Source organism: Eucyclogobius newberryi, unplaced genomic scaffold (assembly GCF_026437365.1).
Source record: "Eucyclogobius newberryi isolate DKJ021-1_F unplaced genomic scaffold, fEucNew1.0.hap1 SCAF_13, whole genome shotgun sequence".
Lineage (NCBI taxonomy): Eukaryota > Metazoa > Chordata > Actinopteri > Gobiiformes > Gobiidae > Eucyclogobius > Eucyclogobius newberryi.
Window position 1 is genome coordinate 19,480,788 of NW_027315757.1, and position 20,763 is coordinate 19,501,550.

A 20,763-nucleotide genomic window follows, 5' to 3' on the forward strand; every position below is an offset into this window, starting at 1 on the left:
TCTGACCTGTAGACCTGACCTGTAGACCTGACCTGTAGACCTGACCTGTAGATCTGACCTGTAGATCTGACCTGTAGACCTGACCTGTAGATCTGACCTGTAGACCTGACCTATAGATCTGACCTGTAGATCTGACCTGTAGACCTGACCTGTAGACCTGACCTGTAGACCTGACCTGTAGACCTGACCTGTAGCTCTGACCTGTAGATCTGACCTGTAGACCTGACCTGTAGACCTGACCTGTATATCTGACCTGTAGATCTGACCTGTAGATCTGACCTGTAGATCTGACCTGTAGACCTGACCTGTAGACCTGACCTGTAGACCTGACCTGTAGCTCTGACCTGTAGATCTGACCTGTAGACCTGACCTGTAGACCTGACCTGTATATCTGACCTGTAGATCTGACCTGTAGATCTGACCTGTAGATCTGACCTGTAGACCTGACCTGTAGATCTGACCTGTAGACCTGACCTGTAGATCTGACCTGTAGATCTGACCTGTAGATCTGACCTGTAGACCTGACCTGTAGATCTGACCTGTAGACCTGACCTGTAGACCTGACCTGTAGATCTGACCTGTAGATCTGACCTGTAGACCTGACCTGTAGACCTGACCTGTAGACCTGACCTGTAGACCTGACCTGTAGCTCTGACCTGTAGACCTGACCTGTAGACCTGACCTGTAGACCTGACCTGTAGATCTGACCTGTAGACCTGACCTGTAGACCTGACCTGTAGATCTGACCTGTAGACCTGACCTGTAGATCTGACCTGTAGATCTGACCTGTAGACCTGACCTGTAGACCTGACCTGTAGACCTGACCTGTAGATCTGACCTGTAGATCTGACCTGTAGACCTGACCTGTAGACCTGACCTGTAGATCTGACCTGTAGATCTGACCTGTAGACCTGACCTGTAGACCTGACCTGTAGACCTGACCTGTAGATCTGACCTGTAGATCTGACCTGTAGACCTGACCTGTAGATCTGACCTGTAGATCTGACCTGTAGACCTGACCTGTGGACCCTGACCTGTAGATCTGACCTGTAGACCTGACCTGTAGATCTGACCTGTAGACCTGACCTGTAGACCTGACCTGTAGACCTGACCTGAACAGTATTCACAAACATACTCAAAGTTTACAGTTGAATTTACAGATGTGATTCAATGTTGAATAAAATCACAAATTAAAGTTATTCCAATGATTTTCAGGTATTTCTTACATGTTATCACTATAAATGTAGTAAATATTATATGTACAAGGTTTATAATAAAGTGTATTCTCACAAAATTCTCCAGAGACAGATTTAGGGCTCAATCTACTCCATCTAACCTCTTTAAGCGCGGCTCAGGTGAACTAACGAACCAAAGTACACAATATGATACTTCTGAGGAAGTACCGAGTACACAAATGTAAAGGTGTCACAAAAGCACCAGGACTTTATGAATGAAATGTTCAATGACATTTTTACCAGGAAGCAAACCCACAGCGGGTTTCCCCAGATGCCCTGCCATGGCCTGGTCTGAGGTTCTACTCCTGACTCATATAATCCTGAAGCAAGAAACTAAAACAATATTAAAAATACCGGATATTATTCTCTGGACCTGGTCTTTTCAGGCTCATCTCATTTAAGTTTTCTTTTATTTCTTTTAAATGTCTTTGTTCATCTGCTTTAGTCTAACACAGGGGGGTCCAAACTCACGAGGGCCGCATTTTGAAACTCATACAAAGCAGAGGGCCACAAACAACAATGCCTCCACACATTTAATAAGATTTGGAACATTAATATTAGGTTGGTATAACATCAAAATGCTTTAATTATTCCAATGTACAGTAAAAAGTACTACTTTCTGTTGTTTGGACCAACTTAGCAGGAAGCCGGAAGGCCGCATTTGGCCCCCGGGCCGTAGTTTGGACATGTCTAATATTTCTGTAGCATTATTATGGTAAAAGGGCGCCCCCTGCTGGAGCCGCAGTCACTCTGAGAGAGAGAAAGAGAGGGAAAGAGAGAGGAGAGAGAGAGAGGGACAGAGAGAGGAGAGAGAGAGAGGGAAAGAGAGAGAGGGAAAGAGAGAGGAGAGAGAGTGAGGGACAGAGAGAGGAGAGAGAGAGTGGGAAAGAGAGAGGAGAGAGAGAGGGACAGAGAGAGGAGAGAGAGAGAGGGAAAGAGAGAGTAGAGAGAGAGGGACAGAGAGAGGAGAGAGAGAGAGGGAAAGAGAGAGGAGAGAGAGAGGGACAGAGAGAGGAGAGAGAGAGAAAGAGAGAGAGAAAGAGAGAGAGAAAGGAAAGAGAGCGAGAGAAGAGAGGGAAAGAGAGAGGAGAGAGAGAGGAGAGAGAGAGGAGAGAGAGAGAGAGAAAGGAAGGTCAGTCCTAGGTCAGTCCTATGTCGGGCGGGGTCAGTCTCATGTCGGGCGGTGTTCAAAGTGTTCATATGACGTATTACTTTACTAGATCCATTTGAAATCTTCATTACTTTTTATATAAAATACTTAAACATTTCATATAGTTTATAAATGCAGTACCTCGTATATTGTTTTCAACAGAAACTAGAATGTGTTAATGTGGGCGGAGCCTCCTCATTAAGACAGGAGAGGTCCAACATTTAATACGTAAGCAGCGTTAATATAAAAGAGTTTGCTGTTTAAACCACGTGAAGCTCCAAAGACTCGCGCTTGGACATCTCTGATCCGTGCAGAGTGAGCCTCTGTGTCGGAGAGGATCTCTGTTACGGTCTTCGGCGGCGCTCGGAGTTTTTCCGGAGTTTCTCGCACTTGTTCGCAGTTAGGGAGCGGACGCTGCTTGTCCCGGACTAGACCTGGACTGGACCCGGACCAGACCAGACTTTGACCTCTGTTCACACGGTGAGTTTGGATGTTTTTATGTTTTTGTGTTCGTCTCAGGGTCAGAGTTTGTTAAGGTGTTTAAACAGAGTAGCGGTTCCTGTTTGCGCGCTTCCTCTTCACTGCTGCACCATCATCACTTTGAAATGACCCTGATTAGACCCGGTTTAGACCCGGATTAGACCCTGTTTGGACCCTGTTTGGACACGGTTTAGACCCTGATTAGACCCTGTTTGGACCCTGTTTGGACCCGGTTTAGACCCTGTTTGGACCCTGTTTGGACCCTGTTTGGACCCGGTTTAGACCCAGGTTAGACCCAGTTTAGACCCGGGTTAGATCCTGTTTAGACCCGGTTTGGACCCGGTTTGGACCCGGTTTAGACCCTGTTTAGACCCGTTTTAGACCTGGTTTGGACCCAGGTTAGACCCAGTTTAGACCCGGGTTAGATCCTGTTTAGACCCGGTTTAGACCCGGGTTAGATCCTGTTCAGACCTGGTTTGGACCTGGTTTAGACCCGGTTTAGACCCAGGTTAGATCCTGTTCAGACCTGGTTTGGACCTGGTTTAGACCCGGTTTAGACCCAGGTTAGACCCAGTTTAGACCCGGGTTAGATCCTGTTTAGACCCGGTTTAGACCCGTTTTAGACCTGGTTTGGACCCGGTTTAGACCCGGTTTAGACCCGGTTTAGACCCGGGTTAGATCCTGTTTAGACCTGGTTTGGACCTGGTTTGGACCTGGTTTAGACCCGGTTTAGACCCGGTTTAGACCTGGTTTAGACCCGGTTTAGACCCGGTTTAGACCTGGTTTGGACCTGGCTTGGACCTGGTTTGGACCTGGTTTAGACCTGGTTCTGTTCTTTCAGATGGAGCTGGAGCAGATCCTGAGGGAAGTCCCTGAGTCGCTCAAAGCTTTGACTGAAAACCACCAGAACCTTCTGAACGTGGCCCAGTACTGCACCGACAACTATCTACAGGTCAGTCAACTCCCCCGAGTCCCATAAAACAGAAGCTGAAAAATAAAATACAATGGACAAATCAATCTGGCAAAGAATTGCTTTTTTATTTAATTTTTTTTACACCCAAATACAAAAGAAGTTCATTTGAAATACAGCGACATGGCAGAAATGTAAAATGTTAGCTTCCTGGCAACATTTTGGGGACTTTTACCTATACAAAAGTTATAGTATTTCGTTTTTTAATTGTTAATTGCTGTGACAATAGTGCTAATCTACCATGGATACTGACAGGGGGCGCTGTTGTAGGGGCTGTTCTCACCTGTAGTTCCTCTTTAAACCTGCGGGGGTCGTTTATAGGCGCTGTTCTCACCTGTAGTTCCTCTTTAAGCCTGCGGGGGCTTTTTATAGGCGCTGTTCTCACCTGTAGTTCCTCTTTGAACCTGCAGGGGTCGTTTATAGGCGCTGTTCTCACCTGTAGTTCCTCTTTAAACCTGCGGGGGCCGTTTATAGGCGCTGTTCTCACCTGTAGCTCCTCTTTAAACCTGCGGGGGCCGTTTATAGGCGCTGTTCTCACCTGTAGTTCTGCTTTAAACCTGCGGGGGCTGTTTATAGGTGCCGTTCTCACCTGTAGTTCCTATTTAAACCTACAGGGGCCATTTATAGGCGCTGTTCTCACCTGTAGTTCCTCTTTAAACCTGCGGGGGCCGTTTATAGGCGCTGTTCTCACCTGTAGTTCCGCTTTAAACCTGCGGAGGCTGTTTATAGGTGCCGTTCTCACCTGTAGTTCCTATTTAAACCTGCGGGGGTCGTTTATAGGCGCTGTTCTTACCTGTAGTTCCTATTTAAACCTGCAGGGGCCGTTTATAGGCGCTGTTCTCACCTGTAGTTCCTCTTTAAGCCTGCGGGGGCCGTTTATAGGCGCTGTTCTCACCTGTAGTTCCTCTTTAAACCTGCGGGGGCCGTTTATAGGCGCTGTTCTCACCTGTAGTTCCTCTTTAAACCTGCGGGGGCCGTTTATAGGCGCTGTTCTCACCTGTAGTTCCTCTTTAAACCTGCGGGGGCCGTTTATAGGCGCTGTTCTTACCTGTAGTTCCTCTTTAAACCTGCGGGGCGCTTTTATAGGTGCCTTTCTCACCTGTAGTTCCTCTTTAGCCCTGCGGGTGTACTGTTATAGGGGCTGTTCTAACCTGTAGTTCCTCTTTAGCCCTGCGGGTGTACTGTTGTAGGGGCTGTTCTAAGCTGTAGTTCCTCTTTAGCCCTGCGGGTGTACTGTTGTAGGGGCTGTTCTAACCTGTAGTTCCTCTTTAGCCCTGCGGGTGTACTGTTGTAGGGGCTGTTCTAAGCTGTAGTTCCTCTTTAGCCCTGCGGGTGTACTGTTGTAGGGGCTGTTCTAACCTGTAGTTCCTCTTTAGCCCTGCGGGTGTACTGTTGTAGGGCTGTTCTAACCTGTAGTTCCGTTGCAGACCTGCGGAGGCGCTGAGGCTCTCTCCCACACCCGTTCTCTTCTCACTCAGTCGCTGGCGTCGGTGGCGTTTCAGGTGAACTCTGTGGCCGAGTCTCTGCTGCGACTCCTCGACCTGCAGCACCATGACCTGAGCCGCCTGCAGTCATCTGTCCTCCTCCTGAGTCAGGTCGGTCCTTCCCCCGTGTCGGTCAATCCCCCCCCCCGTGTCGGGTCAATCCCCCCCCCCCGAGTCGGGTCGGTCCTCCCCCCGAGTCGGGTCGGTCCTTCCCCCGAGTCGGGTTGGTCCTCTGTCGGTCCTCCCCCCAAGTCGGGTCGGTCCTTGCCCCGAGTCGGGTCGGTCCTCTGTCGGTCCTCCCCCTAAGTCGGGTCGGTCCTCTGTCGGTCCTTCCCCCGAGTCGGGTTGGTCCTCTGTCGGTCCTCCCCCTGAGTCGGGTCGGTCCTTCCCCTGAGTCGGCTCGGTCCCCCTCCCTGAGTCGGCTCGGTCCTTCCCCTGAGTCGGCTCGGTCCTCCTCCTGAGTCGGCTCGGTCCTCCTCCTGAGTCTGCTCGGTCCTCCTCCTGAGTCGGGTCGGTCCCCCTCCTGAGTCGGCTCGGTCCTTCCCCTGAGTCGGCTCGGTCCTTCCCCTGAGTCGGGTCCTCCTCCTGAGTCGGGTCGGTCCTCCTCCTGAGCTCGGTCCTCCCCCTGAGACGGCTCGGTCCTCCCCCTGAGACGGCTCGCCTGAGTCGGGTCGGTCCTCCCCCTGAGACGGCTCGGTCCTCCCCCTGAGACGGCTCGGTCCTCCCCCTGAGACGGCTCGGTCCTCCCCCTGAGACGGCTCGATCCTCCCCCTGAGACGGCTCGGTCCTCCTCCTGAGTCTGGTCAGTCCTTTCCTCAGGGAAAGACACTCTGCAGTTCCATGTGCGTTCAGTTGAACTGATGCTGCACATTGTTACAGTGAACACAGGCACAAGGCTCCATATCGAAGAGACGTGTGGACCGAAACGCTCTAGAACATTGTGGCAGGACTAACTGCATCTGCTTCTTCTTCTTCTTCTTCTTCTTCTGCGGCTTCTGCATCTTCTTCTGTTTCTGCTGCTTCTGCATCTTCTTCTGCTGCTACTTCTTCTGCTTCTTCTGCTTTGCATGACTGAAATCATTTTATTTGCACTCTTCTCTTTTATATTATCTGAATGCATTTTTCTTGTTGTGTGAAGCGTTTGAATTGCCTTATGTCTGATTGTGCTCTGCAGATAAACGTGCCTTGGCCTCTGTCATTGCTGTTATAAATATAACGATAAAAGCAGCGATGCCACTTGTTGTTGGCGAAAAACTGCAATGACTTTTGTTTATTTTAAGCTCTTGTTGTGGACTTGAGTCCTAAGACTTTTCTGCTCACTAACCCAGGTATAATCAATGAAAGAATGCTGCTGATATGGATGAAAAAGTGTGGAGCTGTGGCCTTTGTGTGCCTGACTCTACACAGACAAGACCAGGCAATGTTCTGAAGGGTCTGAACTCTCTCGTTTCTTCTCTCAGTCTGTGGAGATGCACAGAGAGAAAGTCGCTCGTCGTGAGATTGGTTCATTCACCTCTCAGAGGCGTGTCCCTCGCTGTCATAAGCTCCTCCCCCCGGCACAGCCCAAGGCCCGCCCACCGTATACCAGACAGCCAATCTGCTTCCAGCTGCTGGACACTGTGGGACATGGAGTCAAGGTAAGACTGAGACCAGGACTAAGACCAGGACTAAGAGACTGAGATCTAGACTAAGATTGAGACCAGGACCTGGACCTGGACCTGAACCAGAACCTGGACCCGGACCAGGACCAGGACATGGACAAGGGCCCTCCTCCTCAATGGTCGACCACAAGGTTATATTCTAGGTCCTCTGTTATTTTTATTCTTAAAGATAAACCCAATGCTTCAGTGAAACGTTCTCTAACATCTCATTAGAGTATGTGTTATACATTGTTGACATGTCTCGGTTGCTTAGCTGCAAGCCGTCTTCAGAACTGTCCTCGGCGTTGGTGACGGACCCTACCGGTCGTCAAAGTCTATATGTATATGGCCAAGGTACAGTTCAGGACTCGCAGTTTTTCTGCTGAAACTGAAACAGAACAGGAAGTGGCTTGGTCTGTGGTCGCATCATTTCCTGTTCACACAAAGTGCTTCAATTTGAAGTTTGTCAATGAATAAAACTAATTAAAACTTGGTGAATGCTCCTGTCTCCCTCACACAACATGGACTGATGCACAACAACGAGCTCACAATAAATGTTAAGCTTGATCTTATATTAATTTTACTTTCTGTTCTATTTTATAACAGTTTGTGCCTTTTCTGTCCATCTGAGATGATATCAAGTAGAGGAGGAAGAGATGAGGAGAGAGGGGGAGGGACTACAGGGATGTCTGGTCCAATCAGCTGTCTTCTCACGTCTTACACAGCACTGTATTTCCCATCATGTATTTGATCTATGTAGTAGTGCCCTGCCTTGACTTACTTAAACAAGCCTACTGCAAATACTACTGCTGATACTACTACAAATACTACTGCAAATACTACTGCTGATACTAATACTACTGCAAATACTACTACAAATACTACTGCTGATACTACTACAAATACTACTGCAAATACTACTACAAATACTACTACAAATACTACTACAAATACTACTGCAAATACTACGGCAAATACTACTGCAAATACTACTACAAATACTCCAATACTCCTACAAATACTACTACAAATGCTCCTGCAAATACTACTGCAAATGCTTGTGCAGGCAGTATTGAACTTATTCCAACTCTGTGATGCACTTTGGTGTTCATGTACAATCAGGAGCTTAAACTTTAGCTCAGTTAATACTTGAAACACTTTGTACTCTCATTCATTTAAAGTACTTTGGTTGTGTACTTCTGCTTCTGCTGTAAAACTTGTGTTACAACAGAAAATTTACTTAGCAGTCGTTCTGAAATTATTGGAAGTAATAGTAAAGTGGTAACAGCAATAGTTTTTACAGTATTCACTGTAGTATTTGCAGTTTTGTGTGTTCTCTTTGTTGAAGCGTGGGAACTGCTCTGAGTTCATGAATGGGCCCCAATTTAACCCCCACCAACCCCATCCCTGTCACCCCTCTTCCCCCCCTCTCTCTTTCCTCTCTCTCCTCTTCCCCATCTCTCTCTTCCCCCTCTCTCTCTTTCCTCTCTCTCCTCTTTCCCCCTCTCTCTCCTCTTCGCCCTTTTCGCCCTCTCTCTCTCTCTCTTTCCCCCTCTCTCTCTCCTCTCCCCTCTCTCCTATCTCCCTCTTTGCCCCCTCTTTCCCCCTCTCTCCTCTTTCCTCCTCTCTCTCTCTCTCTCTCTCTCTCTCTCTCTCTCTCTCTCTCTCTCTCTCTCTCTCTCTCTCTCTCTCTCTCTCTTCCCTCTCTCTCTCTCTCCCTCTTTGCCCCCTCTCTCTCCTCTCCCTCTCTCTCTCTTTCCCCTCTCTTTCCCCCCACCCGCTCTCCCTCTCTCCCATCTCTCTTTCACTCTCTCCCTCTTGCTTGCCCCTCTCTCGCCCTTTCCTACCCCCCCTCTTGTCCCCCCCTCTTGTTCAAAAACACAAGCTGAATAAAACACTTTAGGAATCATTCATGGGAGTCGTAAGAGTGTAATTTATCTGTCTTTTCTTGTTTATTTGTTTGATGTTTGTCTCAGGTCGGAGGGAAACCGTCTGAACGCAGCGGAACAATCCGGAAACCAGGCTCGTCCTTCAGGTCCGGCAAAATCTCAAACCAACACCTCCAAACTAAATTTCCTCATCAGAACATCTAAACAGACCTGTACCTGAGCAGAACCTGAACACGAGCAGAACCTGAACCTGAGCAGAACCTGAACCTGAGCAGAACCTGAACCCAAGCAGAACCTGAACCTGAGCAGAACCTGAACCCAAGCAGAACCTGAACCCGAGCAGAACCTGAACACGAGCAGAACCTGAACACGAGCAGAACCTGAACACGAGCAGAACCTGAACACGAGCAGAACCTGAACACGAGCAGAACCTGAACACGAGCAGAACCTGAGCAGAACCTGAACCATATTAGAGAATGTGCCCCTTTTTTTCTGTGGCAACATGTTATTTGGACAGGCAGTCTACAAGACGGTAAGCTTCGGGAGCTAAGCACTCAAAGCTTACGGACAATAGCCTCAGTGGAAAACGGACCGTCTCACAAGCTAAGTTAGCATGGCTAACAACATCAGCTCTCCCTCAAACCCGCCTCCCTCCGCTAAGACGAACCCTGTGCCCAGTGAGGGCTCTCCAGGCCTGTCCCTATCAGAAGGTGGAAAGGACATAACTTTACAACAGGTGGCCATTATGTTGAGCGGGGAACAACAGAGCCCAGCTCAAGAGAATGGAAGCCGATAAAAACACAAACTTAGACTACAGAAGGTGGCGGTAAATGCATCTTTCCAGTTGGCTGCCAACCGCCATTAAACGTAACAACAACAACGACTCAGACGGTTCATGAACCGCTGTTGTTTTACGGATGTGTCACTAGGGGGCTTTGCTCTCAAACCTGAGATCATTGGGAGCTGTAAAAGAACCACAGAACAGTATGCAGATGATGCAGTTCTGTATGCTAGAGCGCCCCCTGCTGCACAAGTGATTCAAAATATTCAAGAGGATTTTCTCTCCATCAAACAAAGCTCTGTTCATTCAAAATGATTAATGAATTCAAATAAAACAAAATGTATGCTGTTCTCCAAAATACACTAGTGACCCAAAAATACATTTATATGGTGGTAATAAGATTGAAAAAGTACTTTTACAAGTACTTGTGCATCTGGATGATGATAAACTCTCCTTCAACAAACACATAAGAGCTGACAAATAATCTAAAACCAGATTGTCGTTCTTCTTTAAAAATAAATTGTGTTTTCCTCTTAATTGTAGAAAACAGTTCATCCAGGCGACATTTCTCTTAGTTCTAGATTATGGTGATTTTATATATATTCATTCTACTACAACAGTGTTAAAACCTCTGAACTCGATTTATCATTTAGCTCTAAGGTTCAGCTCTCAGGTTCAGCTCTAAGGTTCAGCTCTCAGGTTCAGCTCTCAGGTTCAGCTCTCAGGTTCAGCTCTCAGGTTCAGCTCTCAGGTTCAGCTCTCAGGTTCAGCTCTCAGGTTCAGCTCTCAGGTTCAGCTCTCAGGTTCAGCTCTCAGGTTCAGCTCTAAGGTTCAGCTCTCAGGTTCAGCTCTAAGGTCCAGCTCTCAGGTTCAGCTCTCAGGTTCAGCTCTAAGGTTCAGCTCTAAGGTTCAGCTCTAAGGTTCAGCTCTAAGGTTCAGCTCTCAGGTTCAGCTCTAAGGTTCAGCTCTCAGGTTCAGCTCTCAGATTCAGCTCTAAGGTTCAGCTCTCAGGTCCAGCTCTCAGGTCCAGCTCTAAGGTCCAGCTCTAAGGTCCAGCTCTAAGGTCCAGCTCTCAGGTTCAGCTCTCAGGTTCAGCTCTCAGGTTCAGCTCTCAGGTTCAGCTCTCAGGTTCAGCTCTCAGGTTCAGCTCTCAGGTTCAGCTCTCAGGTTCAGCTCTCAGGTTCAGCTCTCAGGTTCAGAAGTGATACAAGACTATTCACGTAGTGTCCCTGATGTAACTAGCGCTAGTATTGCACTCACCATGGTGATGGCCGTATTGAAACAGGCGTTTGGGCAGTTTGGAAGCCCCAAAGCGTGTGCTTCAAAACACTGTTTGGAAATGTGATTCTTTGGTCCCAAAGAAGTTTATTGAGGGCTTTAAACAAATAACAGAACAGAGTCTGATGTTGTTGTTTTATGGCGGTTGGTATCCAAGTGTTACATTACCGCCAGACTTTGTTCTTGAAAAGGTGGATTTAGCCCCATACTGTAGTTGTACGTCTTCAAAGTAAGTGTTTTAAGCTGTCTTCAAAGTATGTTGTTGTTGTTGTTTTATGGCGGTTGGCATCCGAGTGTTGCATTACCGCCAGACTTTATTCCTCAGACTTTGTTGTAGTCCTTAAAAGTACTTCTTCCACAAAGTCCATGAGGTCATGAGATGTCTTTGTTGTTGTATCCTTTAGAGTCTGACCGGCTTTATTCCAGGGAGACTCTTCTTCATCTTCATCTCCTTCTTCCACGTTCGGTGCTTCCACCGTACAGCTTTACTCTTTCAGAGTCCGACCTTTATTCCAGAGCTGACTCTTCTTCAAACCAGTTTAGGCCTGGCCAGATGAGTCCGGGATTCCAGCTAAAAGTCTAAATCCAAGGATTGAAATATAAAAGGAATTCTTTTCCCAGATTTCTATGTCTGTTCCAGACTCTTCTTATTTCCATTCCCAGCCGGTTGTTTGAATGGAGTAAATCAATCTCAAGATTTTTTTGCTAAACAAAGACACAAAAGGACGACTGACATACGGAAGATGGAAAAATCACTTTGAACTAGATTTGACCATTTTATTCTTGTTTAGAATCGTTATTTTGTTTTCTGTGATTGTTCTGTGCTGCTTGTGTTTCTTTACGTACTTTTTTGTGTGGGTTTTATATGTAAAATTAAAATGAGAAAAAATACAAAAAAATACATGGTAAATGTGCACTAGACATAAAATGACATTGACTTTTCAAAACTGAATTTTCAGGAGATAAATCTAAAGATCCTGATAATGTCTCTCCTTTCTTCCTTGGGCTTGGCTTTATGTTATGTATGAATATGAACTATTCTTATTATATAATAATATCCTCTGTGTCTGTTCCATATAAAAAAATAATAATTTTAAACTCAAACTGCTTTGTGTTTCTATTTCAGGACGAAGGCTCCAGAGCTTCTGCAGAGCTCCACAGTGCCCCCTGTCAGCAGGTCAGTCTGTGTACATACTAATACTGCACATAGTACTGTATGTACTATGTGCAGTATTAAAGGCGCCTGCTTTTTACTGTTTGAACATGAAAACAGAAGTAGTTAATTTTAAACTCTTGTAAATCTCACTTTCCTCATGCATTCTGAGCATCTTAATTATTCACCGTAATGAGTCTAAAAGTGTTTTAAAAGAGCCGAGTTTACTCTCTAGTTACTACTATAGTACCGCTGTGTACTTTCTGTAGTTTACACTAGTAGAATATGTAGTATAAATTGTATTTGTAATACTAATAATATTTGTTTTGTATAGTTTTGGGAAGCCTGTTGCTCCACCCTCTGTCCCCGCCTCCTGGAACGCCCCACCCCCCTGTGATGTAATCGAGTCCATCCCTCTGAGTGATGTCATGGACGAGGCTCCTCCCCCTCCTGAAGTGGAGCCTTTAGCTCCACCCCCTCCTCCTCCACCGCCCAATCAGAAGCCGGACGAAATTCTTGATCTGATTGACTCCTCAGAGGCTGGAGCCCTGCCCCCTCCACCTCCAAACCCGCCTGGTGCCCTGATCCCACCCCTGGCCCCACCCCCTCCCCCAGGTCCACCTCTGGCCCCGCCCCCTCCCCCAGGTCTACCTCTGGCCCCGCCCCCTCCTCCTCTGGAGACAGGTACGAGCTCAAAAGTACAACTACTGCAGTTTATCAAATCAAATCAAATCAATTTATTTTTGTAAGGCCCAAAATCACAACAACAGTTGCCTCTGAGGGCCACAGGGAGAAATGAATCAACAATGTCTGTGGTGGCGATGAAGTCAGACAATGTCTGTGGTGGCGAGGGACGATGTCCCAGGGTCCTCTGTCCTTAGACTCTCCTTCTCGGCCAGGAAAAACTACAAAAAAAAACCTCTTTGGGAAAAAAGCGTAGAAACCTGGAGGAGTTCCAGTGAAGGAGAGATCCGACTCTCACAGACGGACAGACGGACACGAGGAGACTGGAGCTGGACCCACTCTTCAGGCAGATGAGGGACCGACTGAGGCGAACTGGACCCACTCTTCAGGCAGATGAGGGACCGTCCAGTTTACCAGAACTGTACTACTGTGCTACTGCTACCGTACTACTGTTCTACTGTATTACTGTAATACTGTATTACTGTACTACTACTGTACTACTGTTCTACTGTTCTATTGTTCTACTATACTACAGTTGCACTGTACTACTACTACTATTGAAACGACTTAAATTATTTTCTACACATAGAATATCTTAGAATGTAACATAATTATTATTAGTTTTATCTATAATCTGTACTTTACTGTACTGACTTTTTTACTCTTTCATGTAGAGTTCTACATAACATTTACAAAAAGTCATATTTGTACTTCATTTTTGTACTTTTTAGTTTTGGAGGAATCCAGTTTCCCGCCTCCTCCTGATGACTTCACAGAGGCCACACCCCCTTCACCTGAGGATACTGAAACCCCACCCCCTCCACCACCTCCACCAATTACAGATGACTCCGCCTCTTTTGGTAACACCCCCCTCTCGCCTCTGATTGACTCGCTCTATCTCTGATTGTCTCTCTCTCTCTTGAATGGATCTCTTCCTCTCTCCTCTGATTGGCTTTGCCTCTCTCTCCTCTGATTGGCTTTGCCTCTCTCTCCTCTAATTGGCTCTGTCTCTCTGTCCTCTGATTGGCTCTGTCTCTTTGTCCTTGCTGCTGATTGGCTGTTTCAGTTTCGAGGAGGAGCCGGCACAGAGCCCCGCCCCCCATTCGCTCTCACTCGCTGAGAGTGCGCTCTGGCCCTGCTTCCCGCTGCTTCACGCGCTCCCTCTTCCTGCCTCTCAGCCAATCACGTAAGAGTCACTCAGTGCGTTTACATGCAAACAAAAAAAGGTTTTTTATAACATTCGGTTTTGAGGTCTTGGTCAAGCTCTGTCCTTGTCCAAGTATACATGCAGACGAGGAAGTCGAATTCCTGACAAGAACGTGTCGTCCTCCTAACACTAGGTGGCGATATGCGTCGTTAGCGGACTAATACAACGCCCCATTCCGGTTGACCTTTTGCGTCACATATAAACAACTATCATGCGCATTTTCGAACAATGGCAAGATGGATAGTTTTGTTCATCTCGTATGTAATGTCCGCGTAAGTTATTGTGCAGATAAAGTGCACGATAACCCTTGTGAGTGAATACGGTTGTGTTCTTCCTTGTATGGTTTTGTTTCTGGGGTCATAGGTCAGCGTGGGTCGTGGAGCATGCACAAGCCTTGTCTAGTCTCAATCCGATTACGCAAGATTACGGAGATTTTGAACGCTGATTCGGAGTAAGGTGTTTACATGCACACAAAGATGTCTGATTGTATCGGATTAAAGCAACTATTAGTTTTTTTTGTTCAACGTGAGTCAGTGGGTTTACATGCAAAGTGTAAGGTGCATTTGGGTTGAGGGCCACCTGGTGGTATTCACACACACATACAAAAAAGAACGCCCTGGTGGTAGTTTCACTTGTGCAGCGCTGGACGCCACATTTATCATTATAAAGACCTTTTAGCTTTAAGACACTGACATTATTAAATCCAAATGTCAAAAATAATATATGTCATCAATGATACACTTTACTTATCCCATGAACAACAATGACCACTGACCTCTGACCCCATGAACAACAATGACCCCTGACCTCTGACCCCATGAACAACAATGACCCCTGACCCCAAGAACCAGCTAAACAAACAAACAAACAAACGCACACATAACCAGCTGTAACAAGTGCACATACATTTAAAAAAAAACTTGATTCAAGTTATTTCTCTGCTTCTGTGGCCCCTCTCCCTTTCAGTCATGATCCCTCCTCCTCCCTCCTTCCCCCCGCCCACAGCTCCGCCCACTATGCCCTGCCCCCTTTCACCTGCAGCATTACCTGCACGTCTGCAGCACCTGGGTAAGAGAGAGCACCTCCTGCTGTAGAGTTATAGAAGAGCGCCTCCTGCTGTAGTGTTATAGAAGAGCGCCTCCTGCTGTAGCGTTATAGAGGAGCGCCTCCTGCTGTAGTGTTATAGAAGAGCGTCTCCTGCTGTAGAGTTATAGAAGAGCGTCTCCTGCTGTAGTGTCATAGAAGAGCTCCTCCTGCTGTAGTTATAGAAGAGCGCCTCCTGTTGTAGCGTTATAGAAGAGCGCCTCCTGTTGTAGCGTTATAGAAGAGCGCCTCCTGTTGTAGCGTTACAGAAGAGCGCCTCCTGCTGTAGAGTTATAGAAGAGCGTCTCCTGCTGTAGCGTTATAGAAGAGCGCCTCCTGTTGTAGCGTTATAGACGAGCGCCTCCTGCTGTAGTGTTATAGAAGAGCGCCTCCTGTTGTAGCGTTATAGAAGAGCGCCTCCTGCTGTAGAGTTATAGAAGAGCGTCTCCTGCTGTAGCGTTATAGAAGAGCGCCTCCTGCTGTAGAGTTATAGAAGAGCGTCTCCTGCTGTAGCGTTATAGAAGAGCGCCTCCTGTTGTAGCGTTATAGACGAGCGCCTCCTGCTGTAGTGTTATAGAAGAGCGCCTCCTGCTGTAGTGTTATAGAAGAGCGCCTCCTGCTGTAGCGTTATAGAGGAGCGCCTCCTGCTGTAGTTTTATAGAAGAGCGTCTCCTGCTGTAGAGTTATAGAAGAGCGTCTCCTGCTGTAGCGTTATAGAAGAGCGCCTCCTGCTTTAGTGTTATAGAAGAGCGTCTCCTGCTTTAGTGTCATAGAAGAGCGCCTCCTGCTGTAGTGTTATAGAAGAGCGTCTCCTGCTGTAGAGTTATAGAAGAGCGTCTCCTGCTGTAGAGTTATAGAAGAGCGCCTCCTGTTGTAGCGTTATAGAAGAGCGCCTCCTGCTGTAGTGTTATAGAAGAGCGCCTCCTGCTGTAGAGTTATAGAAGAGCGTCTCCTGCTGTAGCGTTATAGAAGAGCGCCTCCTGCTGTAGTGTTATAGAAGAGCGTCTCCTGCTTTAGTGTCATAGAAGAGCGCCTCCTGCTGTAGTGTTATAGAAGAGCGTCTCCTGCTGTAGTGTTATAGAAGAGCGTCTCCTGCTGTAGAGTTATAGAAGAGCGCCTCCTGTTGTAGCGTTATAGAAGAGCGCCTCCTGCTGTAGTGTTATAGAAGAGCGCCTCCTGCTGTAGAGTTATAGAAGAGCGTCTCCTGCTGTAGCGTTATAGAAGAGCGCCTCCTGCTGTAGAGTTATAGAAGAGCGTCTCCTGCTGTAGCGTTATAGAAGAGCGTCTCCTGCTGTAGAGTTATAGAAGAGCGCCTCCTGTTGTAGCGTTATAGAAGAGTGCCTCCTGTTGTAGCGTTATAGAAGAGTGCCTCCTGCTGTAGTGTTATAGAAGAGCGCCTCCTGCTGTAGTGTTATAGAAGAGCGCCTCCTGCTGTAGAGTTATAGAAGAGCGTCTCCTGCTGTAGCGTTATAGGAGAGTGCCTCCTGCTGTAGTGTTATAGAAGAGGGCCTCCTGCTGTAGCGTTATAGAAGAGCGCCTCCTGTTGTAGCGTTATAGAAGAGTGCCTCCTGCTGTAGTGTTATAGAAGAGCGTCTCCTGCTGTAGCGTTATAGAAGAGCGCCTCCTGTTGTAGCGTTATAGAAGAGCGCCTCCTGCTGTAGTGTTATAGAAGAGCGCCTCCTGCTGTAGTGTTATAGAAGAGTGCCTCCTGCTGTAGTGTTATAGAAGAGTGCCTCCTGCTGTAGAGTTATAGAAGAGCGCCTCCTGCTGTAGAGTTATAGAAGAGCGCCTCCTGCTGTAGCGTTATATAGAAGAGCGCCTCCTGCTGTACTGTTATAGAAGAGCGTCTCCTGCTGTAGCGTTATAGAAGAGCGCCTCCTGTTGTAGCGTTATAGAAGAGCGCCTCCTGCTGTAGCGTTATAGAAGAGCGCCTCCTGCTGTAGCGTTATAGAAGAGCGCCTCCTGCTGTAGTGTTATAGAAGAGTGCCTCCTGCTGTAGTGTTATAGAAGAGTGCCTCCTGCTGTAGTGTTATAGAAGAGTGCCTCCTGCTGTAGTGTTATAGAAGAGCGCCTCCTGCTGTAGTGTTATAGAAGAGGGCCTCCTGCTGTAGTGTTATAGAAGAGTGCCTCTTGCTGTAGTGTTATAGAAGAGCGCCTCCTGCTGTAGTGTTATAGAAGAGCGCCTCCTGCTGTAGAGTTATAGAAGAGCGTCTCCTGCTGTAGCGTTATAGAAGAGCGTCTCCTGCTGTAGAGTTATAGAAGAGCGCCTCCTGTTGTAGCGTTATAGAAGAGTGCCTCCTGTTGTAGCGTTATAGAAGAGTGCCTCCTGCTGTAGTGTTATAGAAGAGCGCCTCCTGCTGTAGAGTTATAGAAGAGTGCCTCCTGTTGTAGCGTTATAGAAGAGTGCCTCCTGCTGTAGTGTTATAGAAGAGCGCCTCCTGCTGTAGAGTTATAGAAGAGCGTCTCCTGCTGTAGCGTTATAGGAGAGTGCCTCCTGTTGTAGCGTTATAGAAGAGTGCCTCCTGCTGTAGTGTTATAGAAGAGCGTCTCCTGCTGTAGCGTTATAGAAGAGCGCCTCCTGTTGTAGCGTTATAGAAGAGCGCCTCCTGCTGTAGTGTTATAGAAGAGCGCCTCCTGCTGTAGTGTTATAGAAGAGTGCCTCCTGCTGTAGTGTTATAGAAGAGTGCCTCCTGCTGTAGAGTTATAGAAGAGCGCCTCCTGCTGTAGAGTTATAGAAGAGCGCCTCCTGCTGTAGCGTTATATAGAAGAGCGCCTCCTGCTGTACTGTTATAGAAGAGCGTCTCCTGCTGTAGCGTTATAGAAGAGCGCCTCCTGTTGTAGCGTTATAGAAGAGCGCCTCCTGCTGTAGCGTTATAGAAGAGCGCCTCCTGCTGTAGCGTTATAGAAGAGCGCCTCCTGCTGTAGTGTTATAGAAGAGTGCCTCCTGCTGTAGTGTTATAGAAGAGTGCCTCCTGCTGTAGTGTTATAGAAGAGTGCCTCCTGCTGTAGTGTTATAGAAGAGCGCCTCCTGCTGTAGTGTTATAGAAGAGGGCCTCCTGCTGTAGTGTTATAGAAGAGCGCCTCTTGCTGTAGAGTTATAGAAGAGGGCCTCCTGCTGTAGTGTTATAGAAGAGTGCCTCTTGCTGTAGTGTTATAGAAGAGCGCCTCCTGCTGTAGTGTTATAGAAGAGTGCCTCCTGCTGTAGAGTTATAGAAGAGCGTCTCCTGCTTTAGTGTCATAGAAGAGCGCCTCCTGCTGTAGAGTTATAGAAGTGCGTCTCCTGCTGTAGCGTTATAGAAGAGCGCCTCCTGCTGTAGAGTTATAGAAGAGCGCCTCCTGCTGTAGAGTTATAGAAGAGCGCCTCCTGCTGTAGAGTTATAGAGGAGCGCCTCCTGCTGTAGAGTTATAGAGGAGCGCCTCCTGCTGTAGAGTTATAGAGGAGCGTCTCCTGCTGCAGAGTTATAGAGGAACGCCTCCTGCTGTAGTGTTATAGAAGAGCGCCTCCTGCTGTAGAGTTATAGAAGAGTGCCTCCTGCTGTAGTGTTATAGAAGAGCGTCTCCTGCTTTAGTGTCATAGAAGAGCGCCTCCTGCTGTAGAGTTATAGAAGTGCGTCTCCTGCTGTAGCGTTATAGAAGAGCGCCTCCTGCTGTAGAGTTATAGAAGAGCGCCTCCTGCTGTAGAGTTATAGAAGAGCGCCTCCTGCTGTAGAGTTATAGAGGAGCGCCTCCTGCTGTAGAGTTATAGAGGAGCGCCTCCTGCTGTAGAGTTATAGAGGAGCGTCTCCTGCTGCAGAGTTATAGAGGAACGCCTCCTGCTGTAGTGTTATAGAAGAGCGCCTCCTGCTGTAGAGTTATAGAAGAGCGCCTCCTGCTGTAGTGTTATAGAAGAGCGCCTCCTGCTGTAGAGTTATAGAGGAGCGCCTCCTGCTGTAGAGTTATAGAGGAGCGCCTCCTGCTGTAGAGTTATAGAGGAGCGTCTCCTGCTGCAGAGTTATAGAGGAACGCCTCCTGCTGTAGTGTTATAGAAGAGCGCCTCCTGCTGTAGAGTTATAGAAGAGTGCCTCCTGCTGTAGTGTTATAGAAGAGCGTCTCCTGCTTTAGTGTCATAGAAGAGCGCCTCCTGCTGTAGAGTTATAGAAGTGCGTCTCCTGCTGTAGCGTTATAGAAGAGCGCCTCCTGCTGTAGAGTTATAGAAGAGCGCCTCCTGCTGTAGAGTTATAGAAGAGCGCCTCCTGCTGTAGAGTTATAGAGGAGCGCCTCCTGCTGTAGAGTTATAGAGGAGCGCCTCCTGCTGTAGAGTTATAGAGGAGCGTCTCCTGCTGCAGAGTTATAGAGGAACGCCTCCTGCTGTAGTGTTATAGAAGAGCGCCTCCTGCTGTAGAGTTATAGAAGAGCGCCTCCTGCTGTAGTGTTATAGAAGAGCGCCTCCTGCTGTAGTGTTATAGAAGAGCGCCTCCTGCTGTAGAGTTATAGAGGAACGCCTCCTGCTGTAGTGTTATAGAAGAGCGCCTCCTGCTGTAGTGTTATAGAAGAGCGCCTCCTGCTGTAGTGTTATAGAAGAGCGCCTCCTGCTGTAGAGTTATAGAAGAGCGCCTCCTGCTGTAGTGTCATAGAAGAGTGCCTCCTGCTGTAGTGTTATAGAAGAGCGCCTCCTGCTGTAGAGTTATAGAGGAGCGTCTCCTGCTGTAGAGTTATAGAGGAACGCCTCCTGCTGTAGAGTTATAGAAGAGTGCCTCCTGCTGTAGAGTTATAGAGGAACGCCTCCTGCTGTAGTGTTATAGAAAAGCGCCTCCTGCTGTAGAGTTATAGAGGAGCGCCTCCTGCTGTAGTGTTATAGAAGAGCGCCTCCTGCTGTAGAGTTAGAGGAGCGTCTCCTGCTGTAGAGTTATAGAGGAGCGTCTCCTGCTGTAGTGTTATAGAAGAGCGTCTCCTGCTGTAGTGTTATAGAAGAGCGCCTCCTGCTGTAGAGTTATAGAGGAGCGTCTCCTGCTGTAGTGTTATAGAAGAGCGTCTCCTGCTGTAGAGTTATAGAGGAGCGCCTCCTGCTCTAATCCTTTTTATGCTAACACTTATCACCTCATGCTACTATTTCTACTACTGCTACTACTTGTACTACCGCTACTACTACAAATACTCCTACTGCTACAACTACTACTATTACTACTACTGGTAATACAAGTACTACTTCTTCTACTACTACAAATACTACTGCTATAATTTGTTGTAACATGAATTATTCTGTTTTTATGATTTGCAGATTTGGAAATTCCTCCTCCTCCTCCTCCTCCTCTGGTCCAAGACTGAACCAAGACTGAAAGACTAAATTGTATTAATATATTAACTTAAAATGTATGTCAGAAAATATTAACAGAAATATAAATATATAATTTTATTCCAATTGTACATTAGATTAAATGATGTTGTTTGAGTCCCATCTGGTGGCGCTTTTGTGGAACTGCAGATTCATGATAAAACAAAAAACAGTTTTATTGTTTGTTTGTTTGTTTGTTTGTTTCAACTTTAAACTGGTTGTAGACATGTTTTAAAAATAAACCACCTGATTGTGAAGTAGAAATAATGATGAAGTAGTTCTACCTTTTAATAAATGATAAAAGCAGTTTTTCTTTTGAACATTACAAAACAGAATCACGCTAAAAAGAGCGTAATAACTGTAGTAATATATGATTTAATTAATTGTGTTTATTTACGTTAACTGAGCTCGGCCGTCT

At 47.1% G+C, this 20,763-nt stretch overlaps 1 protein-coding gene across 3 annotated transcripts; it reads left to right on the forward strand.

Moving 5' to 3' along the window:
- Window positions 1–2,755: 2,755 nt before the first annotated feature.
- Window positions 2,756–20,500, forward strand: LOC140357644 (abl interactor 1-like). Of its 3 annotated transcripts, XM_072442146.1 has the most exons (11): window positions 2,756–2,865; window positions 3,707–3,817; window positions 5,263–5,430; window positions 6,780–6,956; window positions 8,936–8,994; window positions 12,034–12,084; window positions 12,395–12,744; window positions 13,476–13,604; window positions 13,811–13,930; window positions 14,918–15,019; window positions 20,292–20,500. In XM_072442146.1, exons 2-11 carry the CDS (start codon window positions 3,707–3,709, stop codon window positions 20,336–20,338), a joined length of 1,314 nt encoding a protein of 437 aa, XP_072298247.1. In that variant the 5' UTR covers window positions 2,756–2,865; the 3' UTR covers window positions 20,339–20,500. The 3 variants fall into 3 exon arrangements, with proteins under 3 accessions (XP_072298247.1, XP_072298249.1, XP_072298250.1); XM_072442148.1 differs by lacking the exon at window positions 14,918–15,019 and having other exon boundaries at window positions 20,292–20,498; XM_072442149.1 differs by lacking the exons at window positions 13,811–13,930; window positions 14,918–15,019 and having other exon boundaries at window positions 20,292–20,496.
- The last annotated feature ends 263 nt before the right edge of the window (window positions 20,501–20,763 follow it).

Bases quoted from the DNA above. Each gene is read 5' to 3' on its own strand.
- LOC140357644 (XM_072442146.1), top strand. From the start codon at position 3,707: ATGGAGCTGGAGCAGATCCTGAGGGAAGTCCCTGAGTCGCTCAAAGCT. The intron at 6,957-8,935 runs GTAAGACTGAGA...TGTTTGTCTCAG, and splicing joins CTGTGGGACATGGAGTCAAG to GTCGGAGGGAAACCGTCTGA. The intron at 8,995-12,033 runs GTCCGGCAAAAT...TTTCTATTTCAG, and splicing joins AAACCAGGCTCGTCCTTCAG to GACGAAGGCTCCAGAGCTTC.